Below are 27,203 nucleotides of genomic sequence, written 5' to 3' on the forward strand. Positions count from 1 at the left end.
ATGGGTATGACCAAGGTATGACATAAATAAAATACAACACGTTGTATTCCGCATCACCCTCGGTCCCAGCCCTCCCGCGGGTCGGATCGCCCTCCGGCCTACGGCCGTCGGGCGATCCGACCCGCGGTCGGGCTGGTACCTCGGGTGATACGGAATACCCCGTGTTGTATTCTATATTTATGTCATGCCTGGGCCTGATACGGGTGTTCCGGACCGTGTGATAACTATCCGGATCACATAGGGTTCGGGAGTGTTATCACACAGGCTTCCATGGAATATTTCGAACGCATTTCGAGCGCGCCGGTTGCACGGCCATCGGAAATTCGAATACCGGATTCGGAGATTGGAATCAATGTTGCTACATTTTCTTGTTCGAGGACACAAAACTCCCTCAACTTCTGGCGCATTCCGCATTGAAATGTGTGTTTTCTCGGGTGGGTATGACCAAGGTATGACATAAATAAAATACAACACGTTGTATTCCGCATCACCCTCGGTCCCAGCCCTCCCGTGTTGTATTCTATATGTATCATATGATTTAGAATTGATTTTTATGCTGATTTGATTACGTCATCGGTCAAAATCCAAGATGGCGGATAGAATAACGTAAAATTACGTCATAATGACGTCATATTACGTCATTATGACATGAAATTTGTTTTGGTCATATCAATTCACATGTACACCATCCTCTGAAAATTTGGTGGTTATACAATAAGTAGTCTAGGAGTTACAAAGGGCAGGTCTAAAAAACAGCACATTATTTTTGCTGGCAAAAATGACCCCAGAGGACTCAACACAGAATGTCCTATATAATGTCAACAGTATTGTGCCGATCTCCCTAGTAAATTAGGAGAGGTAAGAAAAGATGTCTACTGACAAAGTTACGGAAGGAATATTTTCAGATCAAACATGTTCAAGTAGCACGTCAAAATCCACGCCTGGGGTCAAAAATGACCCCGTTCGGGTGTATGAGGGTTAATCATGCATGTAATATGAAGATATTCTTCTTATCCGGCACCCCTATCCTTTTAAGGATAAAACGTCCAAATGAAAATCAGAAATGCAAACGATACGTTAAACTAAACATGCTAATGTATTCACATACTCATACGTGGGTTAATTAATTGTGTCCACTTGTTTTTAATGTATATTTGCAGAAGACCGTTGAGAAATCTCTGTACTTTTGTTATGTCATTAAAGATCTCCATGGAACAGAAAAATACCCCCCCCCCTTCTAAAAATGGATTGTCTCATCGGCATCCAATACCTATGATTACATTTCTCTCTGTATAACGAATATAAATTTGATGACGATATGCCTGGGTAAATCCTTATTATATCGGTTCATTGCCAAGGTTATCTTATTTCCCCGACATGCAAGAGATTTTTCTTCACTTTAACTGATATATCAATCGCGTCTGTGACTGTATTAGTCTGGAAAAGTTTTTTCTCTCACAAAACTACTACAAATACAAATACAACCACGACTTATAGCGTTACAAGTACACAGACAAAATCGCTTGTAAGGAAATAGAAATCGTAACATTAGGATTGAATAAATATACATCAAACTGTAGCAATGCAGGGTTGTACTGTAATTTGACGCAGTATTGCATCCCGTATTCATTACTTACTTCATACCGTGTCCCTCCTAACCCAATTCCGGTCCCTCGTGACGTCATAACCGTCACAGGAACCCCAAGCAATCACGCAAATGCGACAGTCCTATATCATGTCCCCTACTTAATTCTATTTCCCTGTGCTTAATTAAATGGATTGGGGGACTGGGAGGTCGATAGTTATGAAGGCGGTGGATTAATTCCATTTTGTGAGGACGACCCGGAATTTTCGGAGGGGTGTCGTCGTCCAGTATCCTGGGAAAGAGCTGGTAGTGGTGGTAAGAGATGCTGGGAACGATGGAGAAGTCTAGATTTGCTCTGTGCGGCGCGTTTTTACTCCTCTTAACGGGAGTAAAACACACGGTGAGTACAACGACAACTTTTACTCTTGATTTAGCTCTTAATCAATGGGGTTTTTGGGATGGAATCCAAGATCGCTCCAAACCCTGGTGACCAAGCCCAGGGCACATACGCCGCTGTGTCCATCAAGGCGCTCTTTTACCCGTCACCGTTAAAAGCTTTGAAAAATTATCTCCTTTTCATTACTGTAATGTAAAACTTCGCTGGTTAAAGACATACGTGATGCACATTATAACGGTCCACATGCGAGCAGCTGAGACGGCCATTACGATAAGATAAATGATCGTGTCTGGCTACAGAAACGACTAAGGATGAGCAAGAATTTATCATATTCTGTAAATGCATTTAATTTAATTCGCGTGGTTCTTATTTTGCGCTAAGGAGAAAATGGAGTGTTCATGGAGGTTTTAAGTTCGCGGCAGCGCTAGTCACATACAGCTACAGTATTAGACAAAAATGTTGGCGGTGGTTTTAAGTTAGCCTGGAATCCATCCTATTTAGCTTTCGGCCGCTACCCAAGCTCCGCTGCGCTACCCAAGCTCCGCTGCCTGGCCAAATATTTGGCCAGGCAGCGGAGCTTGGGTAGCGCAGCGGAGCTTGGGTAGCGGCCGAAAGCTAAATAGGATGGATTCCAGGCTAGTTTTAAGTTCGCGGGGAAACGGTCGCCACGAAAACCGCGAACATAAAACCACCACCAACATTTCTGCATCTGTACAGTACTTAGATTGAGATAGGGACGGAGGTTTTCTGTTCATACTATGTATCAAGTTTAGACTGCACATTTTAGCACTAGTTGTTCGTAAATCAACTAGAAAAGAAGACCAATCATGATGTGTTCTTTTTTCCTTGAATGTGTTGTACAGGACACTCCTCAAATAAGAATAAAAAACGCTACACTAGACTTTTGTCTCAAACAGGAATTTGCGTGTGATCGTAATGAATCCAGTTCAAAATATTGTATTCAATTGTGGACTGACAATTGGCATTTGATGTACAGCTTCGTATCTTGCACATGAATAGAGAGAAAATCTGACTGAATATATAATCATTTTTTTTTACTTTGGTTAGGATGACGCCTCGAGGGGCTTATATTAAAATAATGTTTAAAACTGCAGTTAAAAGAGGCCGAAACTGGGCAAACATGCGTTTTCCCAAGGCTGACAGTCATAGGAGAAAACTGTAGACCTATGTAACCGGGCATCGAGAGAAAGGTAGAATCATCGTGTTTGGAGGCATGTTAAAAGAATAGACGCGACTGACAGCATCTCCTAGAAAGAACACAATGTCCGGCATAAAACGTTCCATTTTTTTCTAAACCTAGAAGTATCGTTGATTGGAAAGACAATATAATCGAAATCTTTGATGGAAGTAAATTCTTTGAGCGACAAACACTCACGAAAGTCAACTAACAAGCGCCGTAAAATATGTTGCAACAGATACAATTTTCTATTCATATCATCAATCAAAAACTGTACATGTACAACGTTCAGATGTCGACAAAGTCTTGATTGTTTGACTTTGTGTAAACATATATATATATATATATATATATATATATATATATATATATATATATATATATATATATATATATATATATATATATATATGTATACATGAATACAGCGTTCTTGATGCAGTCCTTCGACACAGCTATAAAAGAAATGATCATCTTCACTAATTTTAATTACACGCAATAACAATGATTCAAATGTATCTACCATCAATTTTACGACGTGTAAAAATTGCTTAATTGCTAGGGGATTCTCCAATGGTGTCATAAAAACACCGATGTCCGTATCGGGGAGAAAATCCAGGAAGAAACAAGATGGCTTACGTCCAAGCAGAGGTTCGGCTCTGACTGGTTTTTGGTGTGATTGTAGTCGTTTTGGGCTTGACGACATAAAGAAAACGGGACCAAATAGAAAGCCCGCCAAAAAAGCCTAAAATCACGTCAAAAACCAGCCGGGGCCGAACCTCTGCTTGGAGAGTAAAGATGGCCGCCACCGGTGCAATCGGCCGCATCACCAATCAAATTGCTCAACTCTCGCGAGACCATTTTACGGTTTCACAGGGCATGTTCCGTTGGTAGAGCAGCATGCTCTGATAAGCAGGAGCGCATGTATGTAATGGCAATGCTCCCTCGGGTATTTCAAATTAGTTTATGAAAAAATATGCATTGCCAGCAAAATCATGAATGAGAATGTACTAAGGATGAGCTGTATCATGTATTGTTGATATAGGGCTGTATCATATATGATAAACCTATAAGTATAGTAAAATCAAATCGACTAATAAACTGGTGGACGTACCAACTACTAAGTGTATCCAGTATCAGCTCACAATAGAAGAGTATCAAGCCGGAATTGAAGAGTGTAATTCGTTGCCACCAAGCACTGTCATAGCATCCTCATTAGATAGTTTAGTTAGATGATCTTAGATGTGCAAAAGTTAGGTGTGACAGGTCGTTAAGTGTGATATAACCGCCTGCTGCCAAGCCACATGCCTGCAAAATATATAGATACAGAATCTATGGTGGCTAACTGTTGTTGAAATCCCTTCCAGGCTGCTCTTGTAGGAAGCTTGAGCCACTGCAAGTTGGACGACCACTGTGTTCAATGGGAATTCTGTGCAAAGCCGCCAAACGACGACAATGGGATGTGTGTCGTAAGTAACTGTTGTAAAATCCAATTACTATTGATAGGATGATCTTGTCAATGATAGAATTTTTCCCACTATTGACAGGATAATTCTGTCAATAGCCCATGCCATCTTGGAATGGAAAAGAATTCTTAACTTCTGCCTATCAGTACTAGTGATTGAACCTACAGTAGTGTTCCAAAATTGTATTGTATTATACACTCTTTACCTAACAGGTATAAAGTGTTGATAACAAAAACATACTTTCGTACAATGAAAAATGAATTATAAAACATCAACCTCAGTTTTTGTTATCTATTTCACAGACGGATGAACAGAAACAAAGTCTGAATCCTATATAATCAATATCTGCTTCTGGAACTACCACAACTTGTAACATCAACCATTCGTAAGAAATAAAACTCAACATCTTCAAGCATTTACCTGGGCAAATTAAGAAATAATACATTTAAAAGGGTTAATCTGGGTGAGAGAAAAAATAATTGAACAGAAGTGCAAAAGCAGCCACTGGCGCCTAACTAAATCCAAACTAAATAATTAGTTACTATCGGTAATCCAAAATTTGAAATACTACCATTCACCTTTTAGACCTTCACTTTTGAAGGAATCATGACAAAGGTAGATGCAAGTCTACACATGAACCAATATTACAAGCAGGGCCACAGTATTCAACTTCAAGATCTTTTGAAAAACACATGCAAGGCACATAAGTTAGTGACAGACTGAAAACTGCCGACGGTGCCCGGCCCTCCTGGTCCGTACTCAAACAAGCAATAGGCAAGAGTAAGTCAGGCATTCCCGCATTCTCCGTAAACGGCACAGTTGTGGACAAGGACAAAGACAAGGCAGAGCTCCCTAACAACATGTTTGTGAACGTCACAAGAGATGCCACACTTTCCAACTTCACAAGCAGGTTACCAAACTCACCAACGAAGAACTCCATACAATCCAAGTTTCAGAGAAAGAAGTCCTGACCGTACTGCAAGGACTGCATCCCAACAAGGCCCCGGGCCCTGATGGCATAACTAACCGACTCCTTAAGGAGGGAGCACCAGTTATCAGCGCCTCGCTCTGTCAGCTGCTGCCACAGGCCAATTTCCAACGGAATGGAAGCAGTCTAACGTCTCGCCAGTGTACAAAAAATGAGATCGGACCAACCCCTCTAACTACAGACCTATTTCCCTTCTCCCTACATAGTCAAGGTCCTGGAGAGACTTGTCCACAACCGCCTCTACAGTTACCTTACTGACAACGACCTGTTAGACGTCAACCAATCGGGCTTCAAGAAAGGGGACGGGACAGTCTTACAGCTTCTGCGATTGGTTGACGACTGGGCCAAGTCCATTGATGACTCCAACGTCTCCTGTGCGACCGCCGTCTTTCTCGACGTCTGTAGAGCGTTCGACACTGTGTGGCCCGATGGATTAACCTACAAGCTATCGCGATATGGCGTTAATGGACGGCTCATCGATTAGTTCGATCACTATCTTACAGACCGCCAGCAGCGAGTGGTCATAAACGGGGTCTCATCGTCCTGGGGGTACACGTATGCGGGCGTACCACAGAGCATCTTTGGCCCTCTGTTATTCCTGATATAGATACTAGTAGATAATATCAAAGAGTTGCCATGTACGTCGAGCATCAACTGTTTCGCTGATGACACTTCACTATCGAATTCTGGACAAACGTTAATGGCCATGGAGGTAGCCAGCACTACTAACTCTGATCTGCAACTTGTTCTCATTGGTTTAATGAATGAATGAAGACCTTTATTGTACATTCGTGCCCCGAGGGGCTAGATACATGTCGTTTAAATAGACCTAACTAACATGTAAGATGTTTGGGGCCTTGAACTGCACCCAGACAAATGCAAAGTCATCTGCATAAAGTCCACACAGAGCAGAATAGAGTTACCTCCTATTTACATCTCAGGTCAGCTCATTGAGCAAGTCCCATTCTACTCTCATCTTGGTGTCATCCTACATCAGGCCTTGGGCTGGACTGAGCATGCGCAGACTACATCTAGTAAAGCCAGGAAAGTTCTTGGACATCTCTGGAGGTTACGAGGTTAACTATCCCAGGAAGCCCTCGAACTAGCTTACCTTACCCTGGTTCGGCCTAAGCTGGAATACGCCTCCATTCTCTTCAGCAACATGAGTGCTGCCGCCTCCAAGGTACTCGAACGTGTGCAATACCACTCAGGCCGCCTTGTTACAGGCGCAGCGCCAAGGACACCGTACTCAGACGTGCCACAAGAGCTTGGTGGGACAGGCTCTCAACTAGGCGAGACTACAACCGTCTAGTGATCATGTACAAACTCGTCACCGGCCCTGTACCACCCCACCCCAGCCATCATCCCGTCAACAAGACAAGCTCAAACCTAGCTTCGCCTCCGTAACTACGTACATCTTCACATCCCTCGATGCAGAACCAACATCTACAAGAACAATTTTATCCCCTACACGTCATGGCTCTGGAATAGTCAACCCAGAAACGTCACTGATTCACCCGCATATTCAAGGCTAGATGCAAATCCCATCTGTTGTCCTGATCTTAAGTTTACCTCCGATTAACCTTCCATCTATTCCACCACGATGCTATAGATTATACAAGACCATTCCCCCTACGATTTTATTATGACAATGTGCTCACATATTTGCATGGTGGTTATTGATTCCAATAATTTTATACTGTATTATTATGCATTGTATTGTATTGTATTAACTATGTATTATGATAGTGTAATGATTTTACTGCAGGTTATGTATATGTATGTTGTATGTTCGTCTGTATTTGTGGGTCAGCCGTTACCAACGAGAGCTGCCTAGGCTGACCCAGTGTAATGACTTGTCTTCATTGTCAATAAATACAAATACAAATAAAGCATGAAGCAATAAGTTGTAAGATACGCCAAAAATAATTACTCAAGCAACTGGATAAGATTTTGAAACAGTCAGACGTTTCAGACAGTATCCACTGTCTTTCGTCAGTGACTAACGATAGGACTGAGAACACCAGCTTTATACCAAAACTCTGAATAGATATGTTAATGAGGTAAAGACAATTTAGGATGTCTTGAAGTAGTCTTCAAAAAGAAGATTAATTCAAGACAAAGTTATGCCAATAGTTCAATTAGCTACTGTTGTTCTTGTACAGTAACTAAATGTTGCTTGTCCGGGGGTGGGGGGTGGTGGGCAGTGCATTATCCCAGGTGCCTGAAAGTTGAACGCGTAGACCGCCTTTCCTGTTGAGGGCGGGGTTGTACATCCTCTCATATATTGCTTCTCTAATTCCCCGTTCGAACCAGCGTTCTTCACGATCTAGGATGTCCGTGGATTCGAAATTGAATGAGTGTCCCTGGTTGTGTTTTAGATGGTGGTAAATGGCAGAGGAGTAGCGGTTAGCGCTCTTTCTGCAATGTTCCTTGTACCTTTCTTTTAGTGGTCGACTTGTCTCCCCAATGTACATGTTATTGCAGTTCGGTTCCTCACATTTCAGTTTGTAGATGACATTGGCTTTGATGCCTTTTTCAGGCCTGTCTTTTGGATGGACTAGTTTCTGCCTGAGAGTTGAGTGAGGTTTGAAGTTGGTGGCAATGTTGAAGTTTTGGAAGATACGTCTGAGTTTTTCCGATACTCCTTGGACGTAGGGAATGGTAATGTTGGCCTTGTTTCTGTTGGTCAATGGTCTGCACTTGAGTGTTTTCTTAGACTGGTCAGAAGGTTTGAGGGCCTTGTTGAAGGTCACCTGGGATAATGCACTGCCCACCACCCCCCACCCCCGGACAAGCAACATTTAGTTACTGTACAAGAACAACAGTAGCTAATTGAACTATTGGCATAACTTTGTCTTGAATTAATCTTCTTTTTGAAGACTACTTCAAGACATCCTAAATTGTCTTTACCTCATTAACATATCTATTCAGAGTTTTGGTATAAAGCTGGTGTTCTCAGTCCTATCGTTAGTCACTGACGAAAGACAGTGGATACTGTCTGAAACGGCTGACTGTTTCAAAATCTTATCCAGTTGCTTGAGTAATTATTTTTGGCGTATCTTATTACCTGGATGTCTAACCTTCATCAACGTAATAAGTTGTAAGCTTTGAATCGAGTGCTTTAACAATATAGTACAGTGCTACTACTTTGAACATACAACTTACAACATTGGTTGTTGCTCTAGAAACTATTAAGACAAAATTTGCAGAAGGCAAATCTCTTGTGTAACATATTATTCCTTAAAAATGCACTCACAGCACTAGGAGTAGTAATAGATACTTAAACAGTACATTTAAAGTGCTCCAACCTACATGTAGAACATACAACATTCATGACGTTACAACATGGGTTATAATATTGCTCTAGAACCTGTTTTAGACAGGATTTGCAGGGGGCAAAACTATCATGTCAAGTGTTATTCCTTAAGAATACAAAGTAATGTAGAATAGTCAAATCTGTAACACTATCACGACCAGATGATGACGAATGTAGAGTATGTTACCTGTAGTCACACTTACAGTACTAGTAAACATTTTTCATGACAAGGTAGTTCTTTATAAGCCGCGGTATCGGTAAATGGCGAACTTTGGAAAGACGATGTTTACCAAGTAGAACGAGGATCCTCATTCGACAGATTCGCTGCAGATTTGGGCGATGTTCCTTGTGACATTCCAAGATTCTGGAAAAGCCTTCATTTTTTGTTGATTCCTCCGGAGTCTTAAACCAGTAATCCCTCACACTACAGTCAGCGCCTGCCATGAGCAGCGTTTCCACCTTTATCCTATCACCCCAACAGCTTCCTACAGCAAGGTGAAGTGCTGTTTCACCTCTATGTTCTGTTCTTTCATTCAGATCAATCCCCAGTCCCACTAAATGGATGACTGCGTCCTGTGTTCTACTGCTATGACTACCCATACTCCCAATCACAGCCAAATGAAGTGCTGTATGGTTGTGAGAATCCCTTTCAGATAGCTTAGCACCATATCTTAAAGCGACGTCGATAACGTCGCTTTGTCCATGCTCAGCGGCTACCAAAAGAGGAGTTCTGTCTTGATGCCGTTCGGCTTTCGCAGATAGATCCCCACCGCAAGAATACAGCTTCATGACGGCGTTGCTGTGGCCGTTCATTGCGGCGTAGTGAAGTGGTGTGAAGTCTGCCGGCCCCTTTGCGTTCACCTCTGCACTATGGTTTAACAACATCTCCATTACAGGAATATGCCCTCTGTTGGCGGCCAGGTGGAGTGGCGTGAAGTGGTGAAAATCTGATCTCTTTCCATTGACCTTTGCACCACGATGCAACAACATCTCTACGACAGGAGCATGCCCCCTGTCAGCTGCAAAGTGAAGTGCAGTCTTGCCCTGGTAGTCCGCTGCATTGACATCTACACCTCGGTCCAGCAACAACTCTACGAAGGGACCCAGCCCCGATGTAACGACAAAGTGAAGTACGGTCCGGCCTAGGTTGGTAGTCGCATTGACGTCTGCCCCTCGGTTTAACAACACGGTTACGGCGGGAAACTGCCCTTCGTCAACCGCGTGGTGAAGTGGTGTCCAGCCCTTTTGGTCTGCGACATTGATGTCTGCCCCTCTATCCAACAGCACCTCTACAGTAGTACAGTGCCCTTCTTCTGAAGCATAGTGAAGCGCTGCCATGCCCCATTTGTTAATTGCGTTGACGTCTGCACCTCTGTCCAACAGCAGGTCAACAGCAGGCCAGTGCTCTTCCATAGCGGCATGGAGAAGTGCTGTTTGGTGATAGTACTTGGCATGCAAGTCTTTTGCATTGACATCCACCCCTCCATCCAGTAGGGAGATGATCCTGTCACAATTTCCCTTTAACGCAGCTGAGAAGAGATCTATTGTCTCCATGGTTTCACTGTTAGACAAGGGCAGGTCTGTACCTGACATGAAGAAGAGACAAAAATCATTGAAGTTTAAACAACAAAAGAAATTCAATTATCGTGAAGTTTAAAGCAACATAAGCATTTAGATAAGTCTAACTAAAGTCATAATTTTCAAGTATGCCTACAAAACATGATTGTCAATGTGTATTACAGTTGTAACATAACCATAGCGCTCTTACTTTCAACTCAAAGAGTCGGGCTTTTTATTTTGTCAGGTTTAGTCCGCCAGCCAAACAAAAAGAACACCTGACAAAATAAAAAGCCCGACAAAAACGCCTAAAGAGACCTCAAAAACAAGCCGGAGCCTAACATCTGCTTGGAGAGTGCAAGGCCTATTCTAATGCTAACCAGATGTGAGAAAGGACGCCATGCGGTCAGTGAATTTTGGCTTGATCGAGTCCCTCTTGCAACACGAAACCTTCTTTTGTCGTTCTTACACTGCTTACTAGATTTTTATTTTATTCGTATATGTTTATGGAGTATAAGGCAGAAAGCGATTGCTTATATGAAGCCTTCTACTCAACACATACAACAAAGAGACATAATGACATGCATAAATACAAAATGGATAAAAGAAAATTAACAATAGACAGTACAAGTTGGTATCTATCGCTGAATAAATCTTCCAGTACAGTGGATGTAAGTATGAACTATGTCGAATATATTACAGTTTTGTAAGTATGAGAGTGAAGTGGAACCGCGTAACAGAATAGAACATAGTGAGCTGTCGTTAAGTTGTTGAAGGTCAGTTATGTTGGATAGAGATGATAACATGGTACTTCTTTGGGTGGTATAAAGTTTGCAGTGGAGGAGATAATGTTCAGTTGTTTCACTATAATGGCCACATTTACATGTAGGGCAATCTATACAATGGTGTAGAAATAGGTGGTGGTTTAACTGACTGAAATTTAAACGAAGCCTTGTAAGATGAACTGCATAATGTCTTTGGCCGTGAGAGAAGTGAGGGTGTTTGATCGGTCTATTGAAATGTGAGTCCAGTTCCTTTTTATAAACGTTGATCGTAAGCGATGCTTGGACATTAGAGGGCAGTTCATTCCACAAGTGAATAGTTGAGGGCAAGAAAGATCTTTTACACTTTTCAGTTTTACAAACAATGGAGGTGAAATTCTGGTTGGCACGGAGATTGTATGGGACAATGTCACAAACACGTGGTGGGATGAGGTCTTGAAGGTATTGTGGTACGAAGCCATTCAATATTTTCCAAAAGTGAATCAGCTTATGTTTTTGTCTTCTGATAGCCAATGTGTCCCAACCAACCTCGGCTAACAGAGATTCGTGTTTAGTGCCTCTCATGGCTCCAGTACAAACCCGTGCCGCAGATATTTGAACAGATTCAAGTAAATCTGAGTCTTTGCCGAGGAGGCTGCACCATACAACGTCTGCATATTCGATTAATGGCCGAATCATACTTAAATACAAGGTTTCCAGAGTTCCCCGGGGAACAAAATGTTGTATCCTTTTCAAAAGGTTTATACGTTTCATTGCCTTGGATGTTAATTCGGATACATGGTATGACCAAGACAAATCACGTTTTAAATGTAGTCCCAAGTGCTTATGACAATCAGCTTCCTTCAGTTCAACTCCCTTGAACATTGACGGTGGGTGATGGACCTTGATCTTTTTCATAGAAAATGTCATTAGTACGGTTTTGAGGGGGTTAAAAGTTACCAACCACTGGTCTGACCAGTCACCCACCAATTTAAGATCGTGGTTCAATCTGTTTGCTGAGACAAGACGATCCAAAACTATTTCCATCAGCGACGTGTCGTCAGCAAAAAGATTGGCTTCAGTTAGCAGATTGTCCACCAGATCATTAATAAAAACCAGAAAAAGAAGTGGCCCTAGGAGTGACCCCTGTGGGACACCTGCATCAATAGGTAACCAGCTGGAACATGACCCATTGATGACGACACGCTGCTTTCGATTCGTAAGGTACGACTCAATCCATTCCAGAAGTGATCCGGATACTCCCAGTTGATGCAACTTGAAAATAAGCCCAGCATGCCATACTTTATCAAAAGCTTTGGATATATCCAAGAAGACGGCACGGACTTCTAGACCTTGGTCTACTGCTTTGTGTAGCTTGTGAACAAGGTGCGTCAATGAATTAACAGTTGAATCACCGGGAGTGAAACCAGAATTTCGATCGGTAAGCAGGTTGTTGCCATGTAAATAGGTAGATAATGGAACATAAACTATACGTTCAAACACTTTAGAGACAGCGCATAAAAGTGAAATAGGCCTGTAGTTTTCCTTCGCCTGCTTATCGCCTTTCTTATACACAGGGACGACATTAGAAAGTTTCCAAATAGACGGGAAACAGGCGTATTTCAATGAAACATTAAACAAGTGTGACAGTGGTTCTGATACTGAAAGCGCAATACTCTTCAACAGTCTATTACTCAGGCCATCAGGACCAGTAGCCTTATTAATGTTAAGGTCTGATATTACTTTGTACACATCTGCGGGACAACAAGTAATTGAGTTGATAGATAAGTCTGTTCTGAGTACAAAGTTGGGAAAAGAGGCGCCTTCGGTATTAAGGTTTGTTTGAGCTGCAAAGTAGCTATTAAGAATATCGGCTTTAGCCTTGTCTTCCGATATAACAGTGCCATTTTCAAGTAGAGAAGGTAAAACACGATCGGTCTTACCAAGGAAGATTTCCTTGGAGACGGACCACCATTTTTTGGGGTTCAGAGTTGGATTGGCAAGGTCGAGACAAAGGCTATCCCGATGATTTCTCTTTGCTTGTCTAATCAAATCTGTACACTGATTGCGGACTTGTTTATAGGCACAAAACAAACTTGGGTTTTTAGTTCTTTTGTGTTTACTGTACAGTCGCCTCTTTTTCCTAAGCAAGCACCTAATCTCACATGTCATCCAGGGCTTGTCTCTAGGACGAATGGTGACTACTTTACTAGGAATGACCAGCTTTATGACATTAGTGCTTACTAGATATTAAAGTTGATACTACACTTGTAACCAAAGCCTTCATTATCCAGGCCTAATAACATTAAGGTTGTGGCTACTGTCAGGATGATCCTGTCAGCAGTAGAAATTTTTGCACTGCAGACAGGATGATCCTGACAGCAGCGGAAAAATCTGCACTGCTGTCAGGATCATCCTGTCTGCAGTGCAAAAATTTCTACTGCTGACAGGATCATCCTGTCTGCAGTGCAGATTTTTCCGCTGCTGTCAGGATCATCCTGTCTGCAGTGCAAAAATTTCTACTGCTGTCAGGATTTTTCCTGTCAGCAGTGCAAAAATTTCTACTGCTGACAGGAAAAAGTTTCAGCCAATCAGAGCTCGCAAAAAGATTGCCCGCGCAAAAGGACTCAGCGAGGAACATGGCGGCAGCCATGAAGGCTGGAGATAAGTTTTCCGATAGAATTTGACCCCGGCAGCAAAAGGGTATCATAAGCCCAAAAAAAAATAAAAATTCAAAAAGGCCAAGCTCTATAGAGAGCCTGCTATGGAGCCATAATGGAGGCTAATGACATGGTACTTTTATTATCTGTTTTGCTAAGTTCTAAGTTTACTACCTTTATGAAAACCAAGCTCTAAAAAGGGTAATACTGTGTTATGAAAGGTAAATCTTGGAAATATAACATTATAACTAAAGATGAAGAATTGCCTCGTGTAATATTGGCAGGCAAATTCCGAACAAGTGGACATTCTTAATTTCTTGAGAAAAGCGTGTCTGCCTGCTATCATACCTCTATGTACCGGATAACGTTATATGTACAGCAGTAAACTAGAAATGACTCGTAATAATAGAGCACAATCACACCTGTCTGATGAAGTCATGGGATTTATTGAACAATTGGCATTAGGATCCAGTGGGAGGGGGTGGATTCCTTCTATTAAAAGTGCGTTTCTCAAGCTGTCGATTCGACGGATTCAAAAATTTCAGCATAAAAAAAGAGTCAGTTGTGATAACGAAACGGCTGTTACTTGTACGTTGTACGTTAACTAGTAGTTCAGCTCAATTAATAGAGGGCTCGGATGGGAGTATCAGTACTGGAGCATGTCAGAAATTTGGCACCTAGCATCGATGACATTTGAGATAAAACATGACTATAATCACGATCCGAAATATGCCCCATGAATAGGTTAAGCCTAGCTGAAGTTATGAAATTAAAATTGCCCGGTTTCAAGCTCATGCGTTCGCCGGATCCGATCGGATCGCGCTGTTATCACCTGGTAGGTCTTTAGATACGCTGTGACATCTTGAAACACCTAATATCTGATGTTACCGTGGCAATTACATATGCTAGCTTCTGATTGGTTGCGAAAATGCATTGAAAAAAAGGACGATCCTGTCAGCAGTAGAAGGGTTTGCGGAAAAAGCTGGGCTGTCTACCTGGCCTGGCTAGCTGGCCTGTCTACCTGGCCTGTCTACCACGTCAGGCTAGCAACCCAGAAACTCAGAAACTCAGAAACCCCCATTCATATCCCCACAAATTGTGAGGCCCCAGTGCAGTCGCGCCCCCTAGCGGAACGTTTCCAAAGCACACCCGTTACTCTGGGCGCGTCACAGCACACGCCGATCGTCATTCGAAACCGCGATTTTCGTCCCCTCTTCTTGATTCCTACGAAGTTTACATGAATTGCTTCATCGTCTGAAAACGAACCTGTTGTTACCATCTCATGATTCTATCGCCCTTTGTTTATGTTATCGAAAGGAACTCTCGAAAACTGCATTTAGCGAAGTCACAGACGTCGCTGATCGCCATCTTACTTCACGTGACCATGTTCTTCAAGCTTGCTTCACTGGAGGGCGCTGTTTCAGAGTAGAGTAGAGTTGCCTCTGAATACATCGTTGTTGACAGGTTGTATCAATATCTAACTTGGAGCCACCATTTTACGTCTCTTCCGGCTCCAGCGTAGACACCCTTCCCTAACCGGTGTCTCCCAGGTTACAGGGGCATCCCGGAATTGAGTATCAAACCCAACTTGTGTGAATCTCAATGCGTAAGTTGTGGGACAGGGTGAAGTTGCGAACACAACGATACTAACAGTTTAGATAAACAAAGGAACCATGTCTACGGCCGCGTGGCGCGTTGGATACACCCGATCCCTCGATCTCGGAAGTTAAGCAACGCGCGGTCCGGACAGTGCTTGGATGGGAGACCAACCAAGGACGTCCGGATTGCTGTAGCCTCACGAAGCTTTCCACGAAATCGTCTTCCGGGAGGGACGTAAAACGGGGGTCCCGTGCTCGAGGAGGTGCCTCGAACACGTTAAACAGCCTCATTACCCTACACATTGGGTACCTGCCTGTGGCACTGGCTGCAAATACACCTGATATTATTATTATTATGTGTCTTACGGTTGGGCCCACGCTCGTACCCAGCGCCCCGGAGAAGCCATAGGTTTAAATCGTGGGCTTAGAAATAAATTTATGTCAGATCAAGCTCAACAAAATAAACTTTCTAGAATTCACAGCTGTCTGTTTTCTTTTGGTTTGTTTGTTCTTGACAGATCCTCAGAATAGTTATGTGTGCACGTGTGTGGAAAATACGATCTCTTTCCCAGGACCGTCTGTGCGACGAACCCAGGCGCCGCGCCACTTAGCGCTCATGCGTATAATGTATTCCAGAAAAGACTCGTACACGCATTCAGTGTTGGAATAGTGCTGTTTATTAGGACGCTGCGGAGGAGCGTGGGTTGGGCCGGCTGTAGGCGGGACGCGGACCGGAATATGTAACGTTCATACCACGTGGCTGTCGGCGGACGTTGACAGACTAAAAATTCATACATTTTCGGTCCATGTTTACCGTCTGCTTTGAAACAAGGCTATCTAAACAAACTATCTTAACACAAATACCCAAATAGGTACCTTAACACGCACGTTTTAATAAACAAGAAGGCTAAGTTTTTGGAAAATAAACATGCCTTGCAACGATTATGGTGTATCTATGGTATATCTTTTTATTGATAAATTGATATTTGATACAATGTTACACTATAATACGTTCTGTTTCTAACCTCTTTATTTTTTCTTGAAATAAGGTGAATGCAGAGTTGTTGAACCTACAAGCACGACAAAACAATGTCTGGACGCTGAGATGACAATGACCTTCATCCTTGATCCTTGATACGGCCGTATCTGTCCTGCCCTGTCCAGAAAGTGGCCACGATCGGTGTATATTTCACAGTGTGCTGATTACACGGAACATAACGTAAACGGACAGTGAACAGGCCTAGGGTTCCTTGTTTTATCTAATACATAGAAGAAATCTTTATTGACACGACAAAAGTACAGCGACTTTCGCGTATGGTCTTCTACAACTATACATGCAAAACAAGAAACAATGGTATACAAAATGATTAACCTCAGTACATGTATATGGATACTTCACTACTAGGGGGGGGGGGTCGAATGCAGAGTTGATGTATGTAAGTCTGCTTACACTTTCATGTCCATTTCATACCAGTCTCAGGCACGAGTGCCATGTTTATTATCAGCTTCTGCCAGAAGGTGATAATAAACATGGCACTCGTGCCTGAAACGGACGTGTCTGTCTGTGCGTGCGTGCGTGCGTGCAACTTTGCTGTGATGGAGATATAATCCGTCGTGTTGGTTGACAGATGGTTCAGGCGCCGGTGACAACATTCCCATGTCTTCAAATTACACGGGTAATCATTTACAGGGGCAAAGAGTAGACCGTTGTATACTGCCAGTCTGTACCTTACCTGGCATGTGGTAACTTGGCGCCACTTATAATCCCAAGTACGTAGAAACCTGACCCCAACCCTGTGCGTTTTATATTTCATAACAGCTTGTGGGCCGGTTGAACGAATAAACAAAAAAGATGGGAGACTTTCGTCAGAAGTAGACCAGAATGACAATGAGAGACGTACGTCAGAAGTTGACAAAATTGACGATATCTTTCTAGCATGTACCATGTATACATATATGTTTCTATAAAACGTTTTGACAGTCCGACGTATCCACGTTATCATAAGTAGCGCAGGCATTAAAAGCCTGGAGTTTTCGTTCAGAATTCAAAGTCAAATTAAACCAAACAGGAAAGATATTTGCTGTGATAATCACTAACAATATTGCAAAGACCGCAAGGGAAGATTGTGCCCCGATTTCTTTTCAGCAAACTGCAGGAGACTCATACGGTATTTGTGTACGGCAAATTACGAAATTGCTCCATGCAACAGATGAGAACACACAGAGCGCAAAGTAATAGTTAGGCCCTATTTTCTCATAGAAAGGCCTCAGCCATGGCCTAACTATTACAAAGCATACAGGTTTGCGGGTCTGCGTTATAATGCTGGATATTGGCGCAGACGTTATAGAGGAACTTGTTGCTTCGTAACTATGGGATTGATTTCAGTTCAGTGACAAGAAGGCGGGGCCTCGCCCAGGCTTTCTGGCGTGGTGACCGGGGGGTGACCTGGTGCACATCCTGGGACAGCTGTCCTGGGACGTCCCCGGCGGACGTACTAATTGGAACAACATACGGCCTGCAGTTCACAGCGCCCTGCCTGGGTTAAACTTTGCTACAAAAAAAGGTGTTGTTTCAAAGCAGACGGTAAACATGAACCGGAAGTATCAGTAATTTTTAGTCTGTCAGCCATGTGGTACATACGCCGGTCCGCATTCAGAGGCAACTGAAACAGCGCTCTCCAGTGAAGCAAGCTTGAAGAACATGGTCACGTGAAGTAAGATGGCGATCGGCGACGTCTGTGACTTCGGTGATGCAGTTTTCGAGAGTTCCTTTGGATAACATAAACTAAGGGCGATAGAATCATGAGATGGTAACAACAGGTTCGTTTTCAGACGATGAAGCAATTCATGTAAACTTCGTAGGAATCAAGAAGAGGGGACGAAAATCGCGGTTTCGAATGACGATCGGCGTGTGCTGTGCCGCGCCCAGAGTAACGGGTGTGCTTTGGAAACGTTCCGCTAGGGGGCACGGCTGCACTGGGGCCTCACAATTTGTGGGGATATGAATGGGGGTTTCTGAGTTTCTGAGTTTTTGGGTTGCTAGCCTGACGTGGTAGACAGGCCAGGTAGACAGGCCAGCTAGCCAGGCCAGGTAGACAGCCCAGCTTTTTCCGCAAACCCGCAGTAGAAATGTTTGCACTACTGACAGGATCGTCCTGCCAGCAGTAGAAATTTTTGTATTCCTGGCAGGATCGTCATGCCAGCAGTGCAAATTTTTGTACTGCTGACAGGATCGTCCTGCCAGTAGTGCAAATTTTTGTACTGCTGACAGGATCGTCCTAATTGTTCCCTGTTACAAGTTGTGTGGTAACTGTGTTCGCCCCCCTCCCCCCATCTGTGAAAAAAATTATCCATGACCGTCACCCATCACGCGAACTTGTGCGTACAAACAACAACTAAAAGACTTATAAGAGACCCATGAACACTTAAAAGTAGTGCAAGGAAATGTAAGGTACCTTAAGTTGTGGTGGGGATGGAGAAATTTCGTACGAACGAACGAACCGTCTCTGTTGATCGCGGAGCTCGATGCATGCAGCATGAACTTGAGGCTTCTTCGAGTGTCGTCGTTCGGTACAGCACAGATTTTGCGACATTTGCTATTTTGCGTTTTACGAAAGAAGTGAAAATTGACCGTCCTGGTTATCTTGTCGATCGTGGGAAGATTTGTAATAGTGACAGTCATTAGTGCAAAACCTTTGTTCTTGACCTGTCAATAGTGCAAATTTGCGCACTATTGACAGGACGATCCTGTCAGTAGCTCCAGGCAGAAAAGAAACGCTCAATCGGGCTGTGTTGAATCCACGTTGATAGAAATAGAAAGGAAAAAAAAAATCACAGAACTACAAATGTACATGCATCTCTATCGACATGCAACAACTTTTCGAGCATTCATTGTCCAGTTAACGCCACATGCTCATTTTGCGGCACTGTGATGGCCGATATCCTTGGTACATGAAAAGAACATCCACACGGTCTTTCTAGACAATCGACACGGATTACTACGCAATCGACACGGATTGCTACGCACTTACTCGTGCACTATCAGTTATTTGTTAGCATTATGTACTTTAAATAATGCTTGCATCAGCGCTTTATATGATGTGTTCTTTAAGCATATTGTAGATGGATTTAAGAAATAATTCATCATACTCAGGCAAGGGCATCTAAAACATCAAATGGATATGCCTCCGAAAACTGACATTTTCACATTGGTAAAACCAACCACGGTGGCAAATCAATCTCTGCCCAAACTTCTGGTACCTCCACACAAAAATACGGCGACGTTGCGACTGAAACCGATAACTAAAAATGAGGTATACGTTCAGGTGGATTTAATTCGTAATCTATCAAAGTCAGTTTCCTAAAGCTGCCTTATGAAGCCAAAGGGATGTCCCTGTGGCCCAACTGGTAGCAGCCCCACATTTGAGCTTCTGGCTCCAATAAGTTGGTAAGTTGGAGACGCTGCTTAAAGTCCCGGGGTCAGGATATCTCCTTTGGGGCTGCACCCGTTTTTCGAAAGGGACGTAAAATGGGGGTCCCGTGTTCGAGGAGGTGCCTCGAGGAGAAGCGATAGCAACTTCTCTCTGTAAAATGTATCCTTCTGCAGAAACAGCAAGAAAACTTGCTGACCTATGTGCTACCAGGCACTGAAAGGGAAACAACTTATAGAACTAACATTTTACATTGTTTCAGGGAAAGGACTGTTACAAGCAGGCTGACTGCGTGCCGGGGTCCGTGTGTGACTTCAGGGATGCGGGGTTGACCGGCGGGCGGGGGCAATGCACTGAGCCGCCGAAGTCAACAAAGCCAGTCTCGCCACCCTCCAAGCCACAAGCTCTACAAAATACAGCAATGCCTCAAAACCCAGGCATGCAGGCAAAACCAACCACAGTGGCAAAGCAAGCTCTGCCTAAACCTCTGTCACCTCCGCAGAAACCGGCGACGTTGCGACTGAAACCGATGACGAATACACAAAAACCGATGACGAGTAAACAACGGCCGGCTACAGAACCACAGAAACCGGTGATGTCTCCTCAATATCCACCGGCCCTGGTGGCCAATATTCCCGTCATGCCACCGAAGCCCAAGGTTCCTCTTGACACCAAACCGACATATGAAATGGTAAGTCTGAAGTAGTCTAAAACTGTGAAACTTTTACATTCTAAAGTCAATGCTCATGGCTTATGCGCTTGGGATTCACTTATGCGTGTTTAAACTTTGCAATATATGAGTATTGTACGTGTTCAAAACGTTAAAAAAACATCCCTTCACCGAGACGGGGGCCGTTGCGGACTGCCCGGCACATTTGACCTGTTTCTGACGTCCCACTTCCTTCCAGGCTATATATACTTCGGAACAGTCAAATTGAGGAGTGTCAGGAGACTGACCGAAAGCTTGTTAGGAAACGCTTTACTTTGTGGACGGAAATAGCGTATAAAATCTTCATAAAATATCAAGAAGTATCTTCTTTTGTATTGCGTATCTAGATGAAGTTCTGCATGAAAGACGCGGACTGTGACAGCACCAGCTACTGCGAGTCGAGAGAGAACCAAGTCGGTGTGTGTAAGCAAGGGAGAAGACCAGCTGGCATCTATGTAAGTTGTCCTGTTTTGTCCGGTTTATAACAGAAAGTTTTATTGCAAATTCCTGCCCGTAGGCTAATTGCAAGTACAGGTACATGTAACGCATGTAACATTTAACAATTAAGGCAAACCACTGCAATGTGTGAAGTTTAGAAATTGATGTCGAGAGTCAACTTAAGATATAGTTCCAACTTGTCGTCCTTAAGAGATGATCTTTTTCTTGTTTGGATTATTTGGCCTCAACTGTAGTAGCGGCAGTTTGAGTTGAACAAGCATTAAGCTTAGGCTGGATCTCAGGCTTTCCCTTTGACTTTACGGTGATGTAATAAGGCCTGCTGTATTTCACCTGCTGTCTATTCTGAATGGCCGAGTGGCTAGGCTAATGGACACGAGATCGAAAGGTTGCGGGTGCTATTCGTGGCGTTCCTGGCTAGATACTTTCTACCCCTTTTCTAAAGCCACTGTCACACTTGTGCGTATATACAAGTCCGCATGAGTTGCGTATTAACATGTTTTTGGTTTAGGTTAAGTTTGTAGCCGAATAAGTGATTTCGTAGGTTCGATCACTAGGCTGCACAACAGTGGGTCAAAGTAGAAAACAACTTTCCCCCGGCAAACCTTACTTAAACCGAAAAAATGTTAATGCGCAACTCACGCGCCTTTCAATATACGCACAAGTGTGACAGGGCCCTAACTCCAACACAGGTGTATAGATAAGTACAGAAGGAAATGAATGGAATCCACCTTCCAATAGCGTGCCCTAGATAAAGTGGATAACAACCCACTGGCACTGGCCTGCAACTCAAACAGGCTATGGAACTACTTTTACGTTTTAAGTTTTTTTTTTTTTAAGTTTTACCTGCCCCCTGTTCTGTAGGGCCAGGTGTGCGGACAGGACACGGACTGCGGTCTGGGCGGACGGTGTGACCGCACGGTGTACTACGGCATCATGGGGATCTGTCGCGGGGAGAAGAAGCCGGCCCCTCCCCGCCAACAGTCCGACGTTCCCCTCCCTCCAGCCAACCCCGTAAGAACATAAGGCCTAGTTGATTTGATTGCATGTATGACATCCGCGCACGCATCAATTTTCGTCCGTTTCCAAATAAAAGTTCTTGGTCATATTCTAAACCATACAAAGCAGCTACAATGATGAAATATATGCTGTAAATTGAAAAAAGTATTTCGGAAAACGGATGCTAATGTCGTATAATGCCAAAGTCAATTCCAAAGTCAAAGAAGAAGATGTGAAAGAACAAAAATGAATAATCCATTATTCGGTATACCATACCATACCATGTGTGTTGAGTTTTGTTCATCCTTCCTAAGCACGTAGATTTCATAATGAAGGCAACTTTTTTGCCAAACTTGTTTTTTATTCGCACGCTCGCATCAGAGGATGTTATCCATATAATCCAATCAACATGGCCTAGATAAGACTTAACACATTTTACATTGTTGCTGAGGAGTGTTATTCAGTGCCCTCCCTCCCCTCCCCTTTCAGTTTCAATATACATGCTATGATATGATGGGGTGTTAATCTCCAAGCAGATGTAGAAAGGCAAAATCGCAACCTTTCTTGAGCTCATGATTCAAAGCAGCGGGCCTTTCTATCCCGGTGGTCCAAGGATACTGTCTTGGCTGGCATAACGATTTTGCCACCGGAATATCTACTTGGAGAGATCAATCGGATGTTACGATGGGACGCAATAAGACAAAATGCCATTCGCCGTCTTATACAAAGAATCAATTGCAATTTTCTGTCTCTTTTCAGACAGGTCAAAGGGTCGAGTTGACTAGAGTAGGGTAAAGTAAAAAAGTAACAAAAGTATAGTAGTAGAGTAGAGATAAAGATTGAGTAGGTTTCATCACCACATAAATGTGGAGAAAAAGTGTTGTATGCATCTGAAGTTTGGACGTCTTGTACCTGACATGTAAGAGTAGAGATAAAGATTCTTTCGGTCAGGCAGGAGTCCTCTAGAAACCAGTTCTAAAACGTCTAAAAGTTTAAAACGTTCTTTAGAACAGAGCGTCTTTCTTAAAATATGGCCAGACACAATGGAAAGTAATGAGTAATAATGGAAGGAATCTTACTCGCCGGGCGCTTATGACAAGAAGGCGCAACAGAAAAAGCTCTTGCCGTTGCAGCCGCAAGAAAAAGCAAACAAATGACGCGGATGTTTGCAGGACCAGAAGTGTGCGTCTTCACACCTGACGTGAAAGAAATTAAAATGACTGTTTATTCTCCAACCGACTGTTCTAGAGTTATCTTTAGAACAGGTGTTCGTACCTGTCGGGTAGAAATACCCGTGCCGTAGCTAACGTTATATAAGTACAAGCAGTACATTTAATAAGTGTTAAGAGTTTTAAAAGTGTAACGTCACCCCCGGCAACGTATCCGGATACGCGAGCCGGATTGCGTTCATACCAGGGTTCACCCTGCAGCTGATCCGGATAAATCCACCTCCAGATGTGGATCCAGATCATATCCGGATCAGGACCGCGAAGCCTAGTATGAACGGGGTCTTACTGATATGCTCTTGTTTTCTAGATGAAGTACTGTTTCCGCGATAAGGACTGTACGACAGAACAGCGGTGTGATACCTACTACATGCCGCAATACGGCTATGGGATCTGCGCAGAGGACTTGTCAGCTCTATCACTGGTAACCTGGAGTTAATTACTATATTTCATTAACCTATGTATGCCAAAGGCGATGGAAGACGAAATACATTCAATCTCAAGCTGCCCCTTTAGTGATCAGGAACGAAAAGAGCTTTTTGAAGAAGCCACAAAAACTTACCACAATTTCCAAACGTTCACTGACGAAAAGAAAACTAGAACCCTGTTAACCTCTCAAAACCCACTCATTGTAGAAAAAGTAGGTCACTTCGTCTTTCACTGCTTCCAAAAAAGCAGTAAAAACCCAAAAAGCTTAGATTATAGTCTGTAGCTGTTCTTAGAATGGACACACTTGTTCCACTTGTCACCATCGTTAATTTGCAATGTCTGTATACCTTTTCAATGCATTGTTTCATGTCGCATGCAATTAGCCATCGGGCAAGAACTTGCAAATAAAACTCGGATTTATAAAGCTACTTAAGCTAGCTTTGTTGGATTTAATTTTCTTGAAGGCAGTGGAATACATTTTGTACCTATCCACTTCTACCATAATGGGTAATGTGTGCTTGACATGAATCGTTTGGGATCGATTCTCCCTCAATTAGTGAACATTTTTTCACCTTGGCCATGACATAATATGCCTCATTTCCATAGCGTCTACAAACCTAAAGTAACAGTTCGTCATACATTATTGACTATGTAAGAGCCATGATCGCGCTTTTTATTGGGATATTCGGCTTTCTTTTTATGTTGCAAGTAACACATATTTTTTGGCCCGCGACAGAGTTGAATGGGCCGGGGCCACCCAGCTGTCTGAAACTCGATTCGATAGATAGAAAAAATAGATACATGTTTACTGAGTCTACTGAGGATAGATGTGAAAGAAAGAGGACTAGGACCAATGCAGTCAGAAAGAAAACTGCGGGAGCTAAGGGAGCTTGCGCCGACCTGGACAAATTGGAGAGAGTTGAAGAAGGCCTGATTGCAGCTGCAGGGTATCCAGACTACTGCAGCAGCAGAACACAGTGGACTGCTATTATACATGTTTACATTAACCTCTCCTTTACTGTTCCCTATACCCCAGCCGCCATCAGAAGTGCGTCAAGTCGTGTTGAAGGGCGCGCGGCTGTACGGGTCCGCTAAAACCTGCCGCGGGGACCCGGACTGCCCCAAATGGGAGTACTGCTCCGACCAGAGCGGGGTCACCGTCGGCTTGTGTACGGTAAGTCGAGTAACATAAACAAACAAACAAACAAACAAACAAACAAACAAACAAACAAAAGCAATATTCCCGTCCGAACTCCACCTTTGATACAGATAGCTGCAGGTCAAGGGTATATGAATTTGTGTTCAATATAAAAGTTATTCAATGAAATGTTGTGTTTCCGATCGATCACGGTCTTTAGATTTCGGCAAAAGTGATCCAACAAATACTGTTTGACAATGTAAATCTGAAATATGCTAGGACACCAATATCTTAATAATCTAATCATATTCTAATCATGCAGATATGCATTGTACAAGCACCATTTTCTATTGCAACAACGTTTTCATTGCTCCAATATCAGATCGAAACATTAATGCCCCTTGCCAGTAACTGGCCGCCCAAAAGGCTAGGGTCGGCAGTTTTTTGCTAGGGTCGGCCGGGTAACCATGGTAACAGGCAACACAAGACATATTTTCCTAGGCCTAAGCAACTGGATAAGCTTTCGCGATCTTGAGTCGGTCGTTGACAACTTCGAAAGACAGCGGATTCCGTCTGTGGAAAGAAGCTGTCGCTGTAGAAGGACTTTGAGACTGATATATGGACAGTGTAATGATGTAAGCTAGAGGAGAACCTAGTGGCACACTGAAGGGATCAGTGGTTCAACGAATCTGTTTGTTTATTTCAGGGCCAGGACTGCTACCGTGATGCGGACTGTGAAGGTGCGAAATGCAAGCAGGGAAGCATGAACCCCAAACGGAAGGGATACTGTATGATGTAACATGAGACAAAATGATAAGTAGAAATGTTACTATAAATGATTTCAAGTTCGCACCAACCAAAATGTTTTGCTCAATACAAACCTATGCTACAAATTGAATGTTATTGACAATACCAAAGTATAACATCTACATCTTGCATTAAAAGCTCAGGTTAATCAAATAGTCATGTCTGTGGACCAATGAGCATGTTGCAACGCCAATAACGAATGGTGCAGTTTATACAATGTCCGCTAGATGCCGCCAATGTATCATGGACTAGTGCAGCAGCTCGTGGGGACAGTGCAAGACCGTATAAACAAAAGTATTTAATGTGGGCTTCTGAAACTTCTAGAATGTGACAATGTGAGAACTGAAGCTGTGCAATAAAACAATACTCAAACCATGTTTTTATGTTTTATATCTCTGTTCTTTTTATCGAAAAGACGACCTGAACCATGAAGGTACTTTGTAATTTAGTAGAGCCTGTTATTCCGCAAGTCTTCGTATCTGGTAGTTGTAAGTTACGTCAAGAGACTTATAATTACATTACAGAGATACCAATAAAATATAACAAAAGGTGTTAGAGGAAAAATAGGTCGTTTTTCCATAGAACGTATCACGACAAGGTCTTCCATTGCCCTGTTACTTACAACGACCTATCTATTTGTACCAATTTGTTACCATGGTGTAGTCATTGTCGCGTATCGCTGTCCATCTGTCGCTGAGACTCAGTTTTCTTTTCTATTGGTACAAAGGCCAAATGCAATGTACCGACGAGGTATTCATCCATAGAATCAAGTCATCACGGTTTTGTGGACACGACACTGTTAAGTGACTTGATTTGTAGGCTGAAAACTGAACCTCGCGTCCGGTATCCTTACAACATAAACCCCATTTCGTCACAGTCGACTTCGATGTCCAGGTTTCATTTCCATGTCTATCTGCTGTTTATTGTCTCGAGATTTCGGCTAATCTGTCAATAGGTCAACAGTTAAGTCTATATATTCTCAAAGCAGAGCTTGAGGTTTCAGTTGGGGGCTAGCAGTGGTCGCGATTTTTAGCGTCTGCCTTCCTTTACATAAAGGGATCTCGAGACAGACCCTAAAAATCGCGGCCACTGCTAGACCCCGACCGAAACGTCTGCTTGGAGAGTATATGAAATAGGTTTCTTTGAGATTCAATATTCAACTGTGCAATTTACTGATAGGGACAGTTAGGCTTTGCCATAGACAGCTTTCCGTATTAACACTCGTCCTTTGACTTAGTACTCATAAAAGTTCACTTTCTCTTTGTCTCTTTGTCTCCACTCTACACTCTCTCTCTACTCTCTCCAGCTTTCTATTATTCTCTTTCTTTCTTTCTTTCTTTCTTTCTTTCTTTCTTTCTTTCTTTCTTTCTTTCTTTCTTTCTTTCTTTCTTTCTTTCTTTCTTTCTTTCTTTCTTTCTTTCTTTCTTTCTTTCTTTCTTTCTTTCTTTCTTTCTTTCTTTCTTTCTGGTACTTTATTCCT

The 27,203-nt window shown here is 42.9% G+C and overlaps 2 protein-coding genes across 2 annotated transcripts; one reads left to right on the forward strand and one right to left on the reverse strand.

Moving 5' to 3' along the window:
- Positions 1-1,789: 1,789 nt before the first annotated feature.
- Positions 1,790-26,100, forward strand: LOC136421427 (uncharacterized). The gene is made up of 8 exons (XM_066408725.1): positions 1,790-1,985; positions 4,548-4,649; positions 20,222-20,650; positions 21,016-21,123; positions 21,989-22,138; positions 23,660-23,773; positions 24,815-24,952; positions 25,623-26,100. Exons 1-8 carry the CDS (start codon positions 1,908-1,910, stop codon positions 25,713-25,715), a joined length of 1,212 nt encoding a protein of 403 aa, XP_066264822.1. The 5' UTR covers positions 1,790-1,907; the 3' UTR covers positions 25,716-26,100.
- LOC136421426 (putative ankyrin repeat protein RF_0381) lies at positions 8,732-10,507 on the reverse strand. Its single transcript, XM_066408724.1, has one exon. It carries the CDS (start codon positions 10,505-10,507, stop codon positions 9,161-9,163), a length of 1,347 nt encoding a protein of 448 aa, XP_066264821.1. The 3' UTR covers positions 8,732-9,160.
- Positions 26,101-27,203: the final 1,103 nt, after the last annotated feature.

This window comes from Branchiostoma lanceolatum, chromosome 16, assembly GCF_035083965.1.
Source record: "Branchiostoma lanceolatum isolate klBraLanc5 chromosome 16, klBraLanc5.hap2, whole genome shotgun sequence".
Classification (NCBI taxonomy): Eukaryota; Metazoa; Chordata; class Leptocardii; order Amphioxiformes; family Branchiostomatidae; genus Branchiostoma; species Branchiostoma lanceolatum.